General features: G+C 41.1%; 1 protein-coding gene across 3 annotated transcripts in view; it reads right to left on the bottom strand.

Annotated features, from left to right (window-relative positions):
• The window catches only part of UBR2 (ubiquitin protein ligase E3 component n-recognin 2), a 119,511-nt gene that overhangs the window by 50,222 nt on the left and 54,915 nt on the right, over window positions 1–14,374 (bottom strand). For all 3 annotated transcript variants that reach the window (XM_030557628.1, XM_030557627.1, XM_030557629.1), the window contains 4 exons: window positions 12,044–12,109; window positions 6,424–6,546; window positions 2,321–2,384; window positions 1,740–1,864 (listed from right to left, as the gene is read on the bottom strand). In XM_030557628.1, coding sequence (XP_030413488.1) covers window positions 1,740–1,864; window positions 2,321–2,384; window positions 6,424–6,546; window positions 12,044–12,109 — 378 coding nt within the window. The remainder of the gene's footprint in view (window positions 1–1,739; window positions 1,865–2,320; window positions 2,385–6,423; window positions 6,547–12,043; window positions 12,110–14,374) is intronic.

Below are 14,374 nucleotides of genomic sequence, written 5' to 3'. Positions count from 1 at the left end.
AGATCGTACCTTATTTAACTATTCAAGAATCACAGATGTAACTCATTTTAAATTACAGATTTTAATCCACTTTGGTTTCTCAAGTGATTCATAGAGATTGGAATCATCTCCATAAAAGTTAAATTTTCGTTGCTTAAAAATATAATTACACAACTTGAAAGTAAGTCACAATTCTTCCAGAGTTTTCAGTTTAAATTCTTTTAAAGTCACATTTTAAAAACATTAGAAAAATTCTCTTTTTTGCTTTCTTATAAGTATTTATCAAAGATTTACAATAATCAGTGTTTCTTCTCATCCAAGTTCAATGTTGCATTTTACAATATGCTATATTTATAATACCATGCAGTCTCAATTAGCCAAGAACTTCAGCATCCCTGAATACATCATACGCTACAGTAACTCCTCACTTAAAGTCATCCCAGTTAACCTTGTTTCATTGTTACATTGCTGATCAATTAGGGAACATGCTCATTTAAAGTTGTGTAATGCTCCCTTCTAACGTCTTGGCAGCCACCTGCTTTGTCTACTGCTTGCACGAAGAGCAACCCCTTGCAGCTAGCTGGTGGGGGCTTAGAACCAGGGTGATCGGCAGCCCCCATCAGCTCCCCGCTTCCCTAAAATCCCTGTGCAGCAGCTGCCTGTAGTTCAGCTGTGTCCCTCCCACACTGCCACATGCTGCTTCTGCCCTCTGCCTTGGAGCTGCTCCCCGAGACTCCTGCTTGCTGTGCCAGGGGGAGGGAAGGAAGAGAAGGGCTAATGTCAGGGTGACCCTTTTCCCCTTGCTCCTGCACCTCGCTTATCCCGTCTTCCATAGAGCAGGGTTCAGGACAGAGGGAGCTTGCAGCAGCTCTGGTCTCAGCAAGCTGATCTAATTAACAAGGCAGTGTAATTAAGGGAAATGACATATCTCCCTCCATTCCAGCTGCCTTGCAGAGTGAGAGAGTTAACTCTTGAGGGCTCAGCCAACTGCTAGTTCATCATTTAGCAGTAAGGGAAATATCCCACCCTCCGACTCCTCCACCTCAACCAAGCTTCACAATCATCATCACTGTGTACCAGTATTAAATTGTTTGTTTAAAACTTATTTTGTGTGTGCGTGTGGGGGGTGTTGGTCTTTTGTCTGGTGAAAAAAAATTCCCTGGAACCTAAGCCTCTCATTTATATTAATTCTTATGGGGAAATAGGATTCGCTTAACATCGTTTCACTTAAAATTGCATTTTTCAGGAACATAACGTTAAGTGAGGAGTTACTGTAATTGAACGTTTATATTGCTGCAAGAGCTATTCAGTAGGTTTTAAACCTGCAGTTGGGATCCTCTACTGACTATACATTCCAAGAGACAAAGTGGGTGAAGTAATATCTTTTGTAGGACCAACTTCTGCTGGTGATAGAGACAAGCTTTGAAGCCACACAGATCTCTTCTTCAGGTCTGGGAAAGGTACTCAGATAGTCACCAAAGGCATGTCACCAGGTCTCTCAATTATTGACAGCATGAAGGCAGATGGCTAAGGAGTTCCTAATGCTCCACTACTTCCTCTTCTATAGAATTTCCTTCTTCCCCCACACAACCCTCCACCAACTGTTTGAGTAGCATTTATCTGAACTTGCCCATACCCTTATCTTACAGAGGAACATGCTCCCAGCTTACGGTATGGGACACATGCCTGTTTCAGAAGATTCAGACACATAAGGTTTAGATACAGGTTACTTTGTACATAATTTTTTTCAAGTTACTTACATCTTCTGGTAATGCTTTTACTAATTCACTGTGGGCCATGGGTCTGATGCTCAGCTGATGGATAATTTCTCGCTTGATTTCCTCTGTAGCATTTACCTGTCCTACTCCAGGACTAAATCTCTCTCCTGTAAAAATAAAAACAATTAACATATCATGAACACAATAAGGAACATAAATTCATAATTAATCACTGAAAGACTAGTTTAAAGTAAGTATTCTTATTCTCTTCTCCCCCATAGCCTGAGGGAAAGGGGCTCTCATGGAGTCTGGCTCACCCAACACTCTTCCCAAACCACAAATTAAGCCAACCTAGCCTTGAGGCTCTGTATCTTTATGAGTATTCGTCTAGAGAAAAATGACTGGAGTGAATTCTTTTGGGGACTGGTAAATATGACTCTTAGGTTAGAGGGGCCACTGCTGAACCAAGCAGAGCCTTTCCTTCTTCCTAGGAAAGGATCATGAGATGCAAGAAATGAGAGAACAGAAAAAAAACCAAACTCAAGTGGTCCACATGGCAATGTAAAATGACACCAAGATGATCCAACTTGAAATGAATTGATTAAATATATATCTTAACTTACCAACAATCATTATAATTAGATACAGCATTTCTTCTATAAGAGTATTATTCTGCTGAACTACATCCTGAACGAAAATAAATGGAGAAAGAATGAATAAACATTTTTCAGTTAACAAGTAAACCATTTTAAAATATTTTTTTGGAAATAGGATTTCAAATTGCAACCTAAGGTCTGTTGCCCATGCTCACCCTTAAACCTACCAATGCTAGCCATTTATGGAGATGAAGTAATAATTCTTTACACTCCTCTTAAATGTTAAATGTATGATCCATTATTAATTTGTAGTGTTACTTTAAAATTCCAGTTTATTTACACAAAACTGCACCCATAGCAAGTTTTGAGTGTGATTTTTTTTGGTGCATTTCAATACTCAGATGCAAGCTTATGAGGCAAGAAACATCACAACATGCAAGTTCTTCACCACATGCAAACTGAGAATCTTGGTTTTGTTGAAGATTCTTCAACAATTTGAACATCTGTATGGAGGACTGGTTCTCATAGACTCAGACTCTAGGACTGGAAGGGACCTCGAGAGGTCATCAAGTCCAGTCCCCTGCCTTCATGGCAGGACCAAATACTGTCTAGACCATCCCTAATAGATATTTATCTAACCTACTCTTAAATATTTCCAGAGATGGAGATTCCACAACTTCCTTAGGCAATCTATTCCAGTGTTTAACTACCCTGACAGTTAGGAACTTTTTCCTAATGTCCAACCTGAATCTCCCTTGCTGCAGTTTAAGTCCATTGCTTCTTGTTCTATCATTGGAGGCTAAGGTGAACAAGTTTTCTCCCTCCTCCTGATGACACCCTTTTAGATACCTGAAAACTGCTATCATGTCCCCTCTCAGTCTTCTCTTTTCCAAACTAAACAAACCCAATTCCTTCAGCCTTCCTTCATAGGTCATGTTCTCAAGACCTTTAATCATTCTTGTTGCTCTTCTCTGGACCCTCTCCAATTTCTCCACATCTTTCTTGAAATGCGGTGCCCAGAACTGGACACAATACTCCAGTCGAGGCCTAACCAGTGCAGAGTAAAGTGGAAGAATGACTTCTTGTGTCTTGTTTACAATACACCTGTTAATGCATCCCAGAATCACGTTTGCTTTTTTTGCAACAGTATCACACTGTTGACTCATATTAAGCTTGTGGTCTACTATGACCCCTAGATCTCTTTCTGCCATACTCCTTCCTAGACAGTCTCTTCCCATTCTGTATGTGTGAAACTGATTGTTCCTTCCTAAGTGGAGCACTTTGCATTTATCTTTATTGAACTTCATCCTGTTTACCTCAGACCATTTCTCCAATTTGTCCAGATCATTTTGAATTTAGACCCTGCCCTCCAAAGCAGTTGCAATCCCTCCCAGTTTGGTATCGTCCGCAAACTTAATAAGGGTACTTTCTATGCCAACATCTAAATCGTTGATGAAGATATTGAACAGAGCCGGTCCCAAAACAGACCCCTGCGGAACCCCACTTGTTATACCTTTCCAGCAGTATTGGGAGCCATTAATAACTACTCTCTGAGTACGGTTATCCAGCCAGTTATGCACCCACCTTATAGTAGCCCCATCTAAATTGTACTTTCCTAGTTTATCTATAAGAATATCATGCGAGACCATATCAAATGCCTTACTAAAGTCTAGGTATATCACATCCACCGCTTCTCCCTTATCCACAAGGCTCGTTATCCTATCAAAGAATGTTATCAGATTAGTTTGACACAATTTGTTCTTTACAAATCCATGCTGGCTATTCCCTGTCACCTTACCACCTTCCAAGTGTTTGCAGATGATTTCTTTAATTACCTGCTCCATTATCTTCCCTGGCACAGAAGTTAAACTAACTGGTCTGTAGTTTCCTGGGTTGTTTTTATTTCTCTTTTTATAGATGGGCACTATATTTGCCCCCTTCCAGTCTTCTGGAATCTCCTCCGTCTCCCATGATTTCCCAAAGATAACAGCTAGAGGCTCAGATACCTCCTCTATTAACTCCTTGAGTATTCTAGGATGCATTTCATCAGGCCCTGGTGACTTGCAGGCATCTAACTTTCCTAAGTGATTTTTTACTTGCTCTTTTTTTATTTTATCTTCTAATCCTACCCTCTTCCCGTAAGCATTCACTATACTAGACATTCCTTCAGACTTCTCAGTGAAGACCGAAACAAAGAAGTCATTAAGCATCTCTGCCATTTCCAAGTCTCCTGTTACTGTTCCCCCCTCCTCACTGAGCAGTGAGCCTGTCCTTGGTCTTCCTCTTGCTTCTAATGTATTGATAAAAAGTCTTCTTGTTTCCCTTTATTCCCATAGCAAGTTTGAGCTCATTTTGTGCCTTTGCCTTTCTAATCTTGCCTCTGCATTCCTGTGTTATTTGCCTATATTTGTCCTTTGTGATCTGACCTAGTTTCCATTTTTTATATGACGCCTTTTTATTTTGTAGGTCATGCAAGATCTCGTGGTTAAGCCAAGGTGGTCTTTTGCCACATTTTCTATCTTTCCTAACCATCGAAATAGCTTGCTTTTGGGCCCTTAACAGAGTCCCTTTGAAAAACTGCCAACTCTCCTCAATTGTTTTTCCCCTCAGTCTTGATTCCCATGGGACCTTACCTATCAGCTCTCTGAGCTTACCAAAATCCTCCTTACTGAAATCCATTGTCTCTATTTTGCTGTACTCCCTTCTACCCTTCCTTAGAATTGCAAACTCTATGATTTCATGATCGCTTTCACCCAAGCTTCCTTCTACTTTCAAATTCTCAACGAGTTCCTCCCTATTTGTTAAAATCAAGTCTAGAACAGCTTCCCCCCTAGTAGCTTTTTCAACTTTCTGAAATAAAAAGTTGTCTGCAATGCAGTCCAGGAACTTATTGGATAGTCTGTGCCCCGCAGTGTTATTTTCCCAACATATATCTGGATAATTGAAGTCCCCCATCACCACCAAATCTTGGGCTTTGGATGATTTTGTTAGTTGTTTGAAAAAAGCCTCATCCATCTCTTCCACCTGATTAGGTGGCCTGTAGTAGACTCCCAGCACAATATCACCCGTGTTTTTTACCCCTTTTAGCCTAACCCAGAGACTCTCAACACTTCCATCTCCTATGTCCATCTCCACCTCAGTCCAAGTGAGTACATTTTTAATATGTAAGGCAACACCTCCTCCGTTTTTCCCCTGTCTATCCTTCCTGAGCAAACTATACCCATCCACACCAACATTCCAGTTGTTTTGTTTTTTAAAAAATAGGTAAAAGTTGGTGCATATCAACTTTGTAGGTGCTTATTTAATGGATTTTCTAATTAAATGCATCTTAACTTAATTTACAAAATTTAGCACTTTCAAAACAGCCTCTCTTGTTTCCCGAGTTCATCTGTGTTAACCCATGTCAGATATGGCATTATTTTGAATAATAACCAGGGTTTCTGCCAGATTCTCCCTCTGGAATCCAACATCATCACTTTTCTCCAACCAGATTGCTGTTGAATGACATGAGAAACTGTCTCCTCAACAAGGGTCCAGTGTAATGTCTTTGCAGAACATTCAGAACCTGATGAGCCAGAGTGTGAGACAACAACCTTAGTATGACATTTTAAATCTACATTTTAAAACCACCCAAGAGATCCTTATAAGGGAAACTGTTCTGCTTTAGTACCACATGTAATAATTTCTCTTTTACATGTCCTAGGAATCAAAATTTCCACATCCCTTTCAATGCAGTTACTTTGTCATTCTAAGGCTATTTCTAAACTTTCCACCTTACAACGGCACAGCTTTATTACCAGGAGAGAGTTCTCTTGGCGACAAAATAAAACCACCTCCAGCGAGGGGTGGTATCTTCATCACCAAAGACAGGGCTCCCCCTGACGAAGCGCCATCAACATCAATGCTTTTCGTCATTAAAACTTGTGTCATTTAGGGGAGTGCTTTTTCACACCCCTGAGCAACAAACGTCTTAACGACAAAAGTACCAGTGTAGACAAAACCTTGAAGTACTAAGTTATAGTTTATTTTGTAGTCATCTGTTTACCTTTAAGAGTTTTCAAAAAAAAAAAAAATAAAAAAATTGTAGTTTTTCCCACTAAAAAAAATTTATGACAAAAACATAAGAGTACCTTATTGGTATTTTCAGTATTAAATCTTTTGCCGTAGTCTGGAGTGCTAAATATCTGATAAAGTTCAAAGCGACTCAGCATTATCATCAGGAAATGGTTTGGATCCATCATGGACACACCTGTCTATTTGAAAAAGATTCAAGGGAAAAATAGAAAAAGTTTATTACATGTAAAAATTGAATAGGTGGAGTTATGGGGTGGATAGATATTACGTACAAAGTACTATATTTGTTCACAGTATATTCCTTATGGAATTTATTTTTCCCCGTACAAATTTAATTACTTAAATTACTTATATAGGCACCAATCCTGCAAGTGATGCCGCAGAGGTGCACAGGTTTATCTGAACAGAGTCTCTTTCAAGACCAGGGCTGTTTTCCTTTTTGTTTTTATCAGAACAGTTGAAATGCAAGATTATTGGAATTAACAATTTCAAGAGGCCCTAATCGTGGACTGGACCCTATAGGACTATGTCAGAGATGGGCAGACTACGGCCCACGGGCCATATCCGGGCTGCGGGACCATCCTGCCCAGCCTTTGAGCCCCTGGCCCCTCCCCTTCCGTTCCCTCTCCCCTGCAGCCACGCCACTGCACGGGCAGCGCTCTAGGTGGCGGAGCGGAGCGGAGCATTCTTGCCGAGCAGAGCAGCAGCACATCTAGCTCCGACTGGGCGGCGCGGCTGCTAAACATGCTGCTCTGAGCAGCATGGTAAAGGGGCCAGGGAGTTGGATAAAGGGTGGAGGGTTCCGGGGGGCAGTCAGGGAACAGGGGGTGGTTGGATGGGGTGGAGGTTTGGGGGGGGGCGTGGATAGGGATCAGGAGACAAGGAATGCGGGGGTGGATAAGTGAGGGAGTGGTCTGTCAGTGGGCGGGGGTGTGGATAGGGATCAGGAGACAAGGAACAGGGAGTGTAGGCGAGGGAGTCCCAGGGGGCCTGTCGGGGGGGAGATGTGGATAGGGGTAGGGGCAGTCAGGGGACAGGGAGCAGAGGTGGTTAGATAGGGGGCTGGGTCCCAGGAGGAGGAAGTCAGGGGACAAGGAGCAGGGGGGTTGAATCAGCAGTTCTGAGGGGGGCAGTCAGGGGGTAGGAATTGGGAGGGGGAGGATGAGGGTGGGGGCCAGGCTGTTTGGGGAGGCACAGCCTTCCCTACCCAGGCCTCCATACAGTTTTGCAACCCCAATGTGGCGCTCGGGTCAAAAAGTTTGCCCGCCCCTGGACTAGATGCTTTAAAAACAGAGACACGGTCCCTACCCCAAAAAAGTTACAACTTAAGATCTTTCACAAATGTGTTATAAATAAAATTTATACAAGTTTATTTTCAGTTCTTAGGCTGCCCCCCCTAACTTCCCCACTCTTTATCCAACTCCCAGGTCCTGGTCCCCTGACTCCCCAAACCGCCTGGCTCCTACCCACTATCTTTTTGTTTCTGCTATCCTAACTTGTGAAAATAAGAAGTACTGTGGATCATTTAATACACATATATAAATGAAGTTTGTACTTATTTAAAAATAATTCCTCTGCAAAAAACTTGGTAAATGAACACTTTCCAAGCTTTCCTGATAAGAAAATATTATAAAAAAGGAATACTGGTCTAAAATGTGGTCACACTCCTTTTCCCGCCAACCTACAGTTTAAGAAAAAATGAGGACCAGGATCCATAACTGCCTAACCTTATCTATTTGAATAACCTGGACCTATTTAAAAAAAATAAAATAACCTGTGGGTGAGTGGTTGTGTTAGGACCCCTGAGAACTCTTGTCCTTAGCCCAGGAATATGCTATATCCCCCTGCTGATGTTCACTGAAAAGGACTAGGGATAACTCAAAGCTCCCTAATATTACAACTACTCACATTGCTTGGCTACCTTCAGGAGAAAAGGGGACTTTTTCTGGTCCCCCATTCAGAATAGCTGCTTCATCGTGCCTCAGGACATGAGTGCAGCATAGCCACCAGCTCCAATTTTTACTGACCAGCAGCAAACAAACTTTAACAGGTACACAAGCTCAGAAACCCATCTTTCTTGAACTGTTCATAATTCATGCTAGCTATCTGGCTTTACCTATGACAAACGAACAAATCTTCTCTTGGCTTTTAGTGTAAAAACAAAGATTTAGGTCCTTGAAAAGCCCCTTTTAAAAATACTTACATATATGCTGCCATGCTAGTGACTAATCAGAAACCACCACCCCTAGCTGAGAAGTTTTTAACACCAAGTTGTTAAAATGGAGTCTACACTGCCAAAATTATGACATGGAAATAACTCATTATAAGAGGAGCACAAATGTAACAGCAGACACTTTGTCCTGAAAGGAGGTTCATAACAGCACAAACATCTCTAGACCACTAGACAAGTGATCCCCCTCAGTTTCCTCTTGAAGGGAGGGCGTGAGAGGTGGAGAATGTGTAACATTTCTGCATTTTTATAAAAAATATGCACGACTCCATTTCCCCACTCACTGTTGTATTGTGGCCTACTAGGACTGATGGGGTTAAACCCTTCTCTGGGACAAGGGAATAAGAGATGGGCGTTGATCATTCATTCATTCCAATTCAGACACGCCTATGTGATCAAGAACTGTCAACATGTAAATGGATTTAAATTGAAGATATAATCAAAGATCAACAAAAAAGCATTAACTTCTAGTCACTGGAAGGCAAAATGGGCATTAACTTCTAGTGATGGGAAGGCAAAACAGAGTGATTGGACTGCGGAGCACACCGTGATGAGAACTTTGCTGCTCAGTATAGGAGAAGAGATGAAATCCTGGGGGCCAAAGAGGCAGGTAGTGCTGCCAACATAAACACGGGTAAGCTTTGTTTTCCATCCCAAACTAAGGACCCTAAAAAACTGCATTCTAGTTGACTAATAAAAGCTATCTTGTTTTGAAAAGACAGTCCTGTGTCACTGCAAACATCTGCAAGTCACATAGCTCCCAAAAGGGTAAAGACTCCATAAGACCACAAGAATGGCCCTCCTGGTCAGATCAAAGGTCCATCTAGCCCAGTGCCTGTCTTCCAACAGTGGCCAGTGCCAGGTGCCCCAGAGGGAATGAACAGAATAGGTAATCATCATTCCCAGCTTCTGTCCTTTTGGGCTTGCTGAAGGAGCCACATTAAGAAACAGCTGTGCTGGAGCCAGAGGGACCAGTCTTGGAGTAGTTTAGCACAGAAGGGGAAAACTCCCACAAATATTATAGAGATTGGAGGCACACTTGCCCTCTGGATCTGTGCGAGGGTTTGGCTTTAACAGAGATGGGAACAGCAAGAGTCGGAAAGAAATGAAATCTCTACCAGAAGAAGTTGGGGCAGTGCTCTACATATTCCCTCTGCTTCCCCACTCATTTGTCTTCAGCATGCTTGTGGGGTTTATGCTTCTCTTTCATCTTCCCCCTCTTCCCTGTGCTGCAAGGAGGAGTGAAGGGTACTGAATGCTGCATCCAGGCATCAGAGCCTGTCCCTCATGACATTGCTGCATTGAGTGGTGGGGGTTTAATGGGAACTGGTGATTCACTCCAGCTGGAGCTGGAGGAGCTGGAGCAGAAGAGAAGTCACTACAGTTTGCTGCACAGGTGAGCAGCCATTTCAGGCTGACTTTCAGCCCCAACTTTCCCACCATTAAACTAGTATGATCGATCTCCTTCAATGCCGGGGCTGATCACCAGTTTTGGGATACGGAAGGGATTTTTACCATATGGCAAAAGTGGCAAACTGCTGCCACCTTCCAGTCAGCATCTTGGAAGCCTATTTCAGGGTTTAGAATTACAATAATCACAACTTGGACAGGCTCCATGGAGATAGTTTAGAAAGTGTTTAATCTGAGGTCCCTATAATTCTGTGGGTTGCCTGGGCATTGGTCATGGGCACTGTATAGGCTGGTGAGGTAGTATGCCCCAGTTTGTCATACAGCACGTGGCTCCACTCATCTCTCCTATCCGTGGCAGAGAGAGTGACAGAAAGGCAGGACTCCCAAGCTCTGCCCCCAGTCAGAGTCTCTGGGCAGGCCTGACAGCATACAAAGCCTGCCCTCAGGTCTGCAGTACCTGGGATCACTGGTACTAATTGAGGTCTGCACTGCAACCACCACACTGGGTATTTTGGAGTAGTAGTTTTAGATACGTTTTGGCCTGTGCATTGAACATACTATGGCTATGGTTTCCATATCTGCATCAATACACAGGGAGAAAGAAGAGCAGGGAGAGCCATAAACAAACCAGCCAGCTGAGCTCCAACAGCCCTGGCACAAGAAGAGCCACACTGGCTTCTCCTTGCTCTCACAGCTCCCTTTAATGCAGTACAAAGGACAGAGGAACAACAGGCTGTGTTATCCCCAACACAACCCCCCCACCTCATTCCTCCTCCCCATTCAGGGGACTTGTGGGGGAGGAGGAGAAAGAGGAGGATTGTTTCCCAATTTGCAGAGAGGCTGGGGCATTAAAGAGTAGAGGGGCATCTCTGATCTATTTGCCCTACCTCTGGTATGGATGTTTGTTCCCCACCTTGCCAATCATCCATCTAAATACCTTGGGATGGGATGGGAGGTGTCCATTGATACTTATCATGCTTGGCTCTATCAATTCAGGGGTGCCAGCCAGTGCCACACACCTTTCACTAACAACAGGGACCCCGGCTCTACTGCTGCCAGAAGGCAGCTTTAAGGGCAGAGCTTGGGATCAGGGATTTTTGGGGACCCTAAACCCTCTTAAATTCTTGCAAAAAGAATTTTTTAAATTAGATTAACATTGAGCAAATACAGGCCCTAATACTTCCTTCTAACCTGAAGTGGGGATCAAAAATAGAGCTGCTCTTGAATATTCATCTTAATATTAATCTAGATGAAAAAATTAGGGCCTCATCTTCTGAAGTAATAAGCAGCTCAATACCTTGTAGGGTCAGGCCTGTTGTGTTTACCATGGTGATAGAGGACAAAATCAAAATCCGAGACTTCCAAATAAAATTTTATTTATAGAATTGATTTAAGTATGTATATGCATCTCTCTAATTAAAATATATTAAGAAGATACCATCTTACAAACCACGTCTGAACATTTGTACTTTCTATACTTACAAGTAACAACGATTATAACAGAGTTGCCAATTCCAAACATTTAAAAATCATGAGTCAGAGCCAAAAAAATCATGGAATTGTCTTAAAAATGAGATTTTATAAATAAATTTGGGGTCTTTCAGTTGCTTTCTGGTTTCTGAGCTTTTATTATTCAAGCGTCTCTCTTTAATCATGAGGGTTAGTTCTGGGGTTCTTTTTAAATGAAGCTGAGATTTAAATGACCAGGATCAGGGTTTAAGAAAAAATACCAGATATTATGAGACTCATGAAAATTGCAAGACTTGGTAACACTGATAATTGAAAGAATCCAGATTGAAATGTTTTCTCTCCAGTTTTTCAGTTTGATTACTTAGTTCATCTGACAGCTCTACAGAATAGGCAGTTTCACAGTTCCCCCTAAATATGTTCCTCCCTTGAAAAAAGACATTTTAACACAAGAGGGGAGAATTGAAACCCCTATAAAAAAATGTGAAGCTAGAAATTCAAAACATACAATATGAAGGTTTCTCTATCAATTTAATATACATACATAACAAACACAAAGAAGTGATTACCTGAAGCATTATTATGTCTTTGTCAAACATCTCCCTTCTGCATTTCACATTATGATAGTAATAAATCTGAAAAATAACATATTTTATTAATAAATTCTCCTCCTGCTCTGAAAATGCTGTCTTTACTCAACGGAGAAACTAACTTTCTGTCTCATGATAGAGGATTAGAGAAAAAAGGATGAATTAAGCAATGAATTACAGGAATGCCTGAAAAATCAAATGCACATTGGATACCTACGTATCTTTGATCCACTGTGAGGTGATATACCTAAAGATAGTTAAAGATGGAACTGGAACAACCCATATAACTAGGTTGCCTAATATTTTTCATTAGGAAAGACTCTTGATCTCTTCTGAAAAATTTTAACACTCCCATTTGTTTGCCTTTGTTTGAAATTCACCAGTGAGAAAGTCCTGTAGCCAAAAAGCGTCTTTTCTTTCTCCTATGACCTTCAGTTCAGGTTGGCTGACAGACACTTTTGAGAACTGGCATTTCCCTCCTACTGACTGCATTGCCAACAACATTTTAACAGCATGCCCATACAACTTGACATGAATACTTTAATTTAAGACTGCCTCCCAGTGTGCCCAAAGCAGCAGCACAAACACACTGTACAGGAAACCCAAGGAAGACAGACAGACTCTCCAGGAACTTTTGTGGGGTGAGGCAGAGACATAGACTTAGCAGGTCATCCCCTTCCCCCCAAAAACTCATGACATGGCTCCAGTGCCCCCCTCTCTCTAGGGACACCACATGCAGAAGGACCTCCCCAAACTCCAGGTGAAGAGAGAGGATGGGGAAGGGGGAGGAGATCTGGATGAGGCTCTCCCTGAACCCTCTTCCCATTCAGATGTCCATTTCAACCCCACATATTCAGGAAAACAGCCTTCTCCTCCAGCTAACTAGCTCAAGCTGTGCTGCAATGCTGAAGATTCAGGGTTCAAACCCTAGTGATGATGCACAGTGGGCCAGTTGTTACAGCTGCACATAACAGAATTTGCTTTTATCTTTTTTCCTTAAAAAAAACAAAACAAAACATATCAAAAGCGATAGGCTAAAAGAACACTGCAAAATCAAGCACAAAAAGTTAGGAACAGCCAGAATTTAGGCTGCCCATTGTGGAGAAGAGATCTCAATACTGATGCAAAAACAATATTAATAAAATTATAGCTTACTATTTTAAGTCACTACAAACTTGTTTGCACCTTCTCTGAATGAGAGATAGTTACAATATTATTATAGCCAGGATGCTTGGAAATATAATAGGTATATCTAGCAACTTATGTTACAAAATGTTGAAGTTCTGCAACATCCCTTTTACCAACAGAAGTTGGTCCAATAAAAGGTACTATGTCCTCTACCTTGTATAGCTAATCAAAGGAATCAAAAGTTAATCAAGTTAATCAAAGGAATTTCAGAAAGTTTCTGCTTCTGTCTCCCAAGGACAAGCATAACTCAAGAAGGCAGCCAATGCAGAACATTTATGTTTTAAGTAGAGGGCGTGTTAAGGTGCATTATCAGTAGTAGCAACTATTAATTAGTAGGATGAGTTATTCGAGCAATAAACAAAGGCATACAAGCAGGTCTATTAGCCTGCTCTTTGCAAAGAAAACCTCAGTTAAAGCCACACACAGAATTCTAGAAATATTCTAGTTGAAATTAATTTTATAATTACTTTAAAAACTTCATTCGGATAAGCCTCTAAGAAAAACATGTATGGTTGGAAGTATTTTAAGTGTTCAAATGCTTAAGATGGCATAAACTTATTTTGAAATGTATATTTGGTATCTAAATGACAGCATTCATAGAGCTGCCTATATTATTATATAAACAGTAACTTTGTTTTATGTACAAATATAGCAAGGTAATTTGATGCTATAACTGGTTACTAATATAAGAAGTCATTTAAGTATAGAATATGTATACGGCTGGAAATTAGTTAGTTAATGGCATTAGGTTCAAACAACTCAACCCACTCAGGAAGATGAGGAAAAAAACCATTAATCCAAAAATTGTCATACAGAAGAAACAAATTTAAGCTACAGACTTTTAAGAGTTACTTAATTTTAAAAGATTGTTTTGAGAACTGAAAATTTCCTATACGAAAGAACCAGAGTGTTTGGGAGTTATTGAAAACAGAATTTCATTTCCTGTCAAATTCTAATAAAAGTCAAATAATCTCTCAGAAAATGGACTGAATAAAAATAAAAGGACAAAAAAAAATAACAACTAGCTTTGAAAGTTGTCTGATGCTTTCCTGCCACAAGAAAAACAAATGCAATTAAAGAAATGTGGCATATTCATTAATAAACTACATATTCATAAGGATG

The sequence above is a fragment of the Gopherus evgoodei genome, chromosome 3, assembly GCF_007399415.2.
Source record: "Gopherus evgoodei ecotype Sinaloan lineage chromosome 3, rGopEvg1_v1.p, whole genome shotgun sequence".
In the NCBI taxonomy this organism is placed as follows: domain Eukaryota; kingdom Metazoa; phylum Chordata; order Testudines; family Testudinidae; genus Gopherus; species Gopherus evgoodei.
The sequence above is the reverse complement of the archived record's forward strand: the minus strand, read 5'-3'. Positions and strand labels throughout refer to the sequence as shown.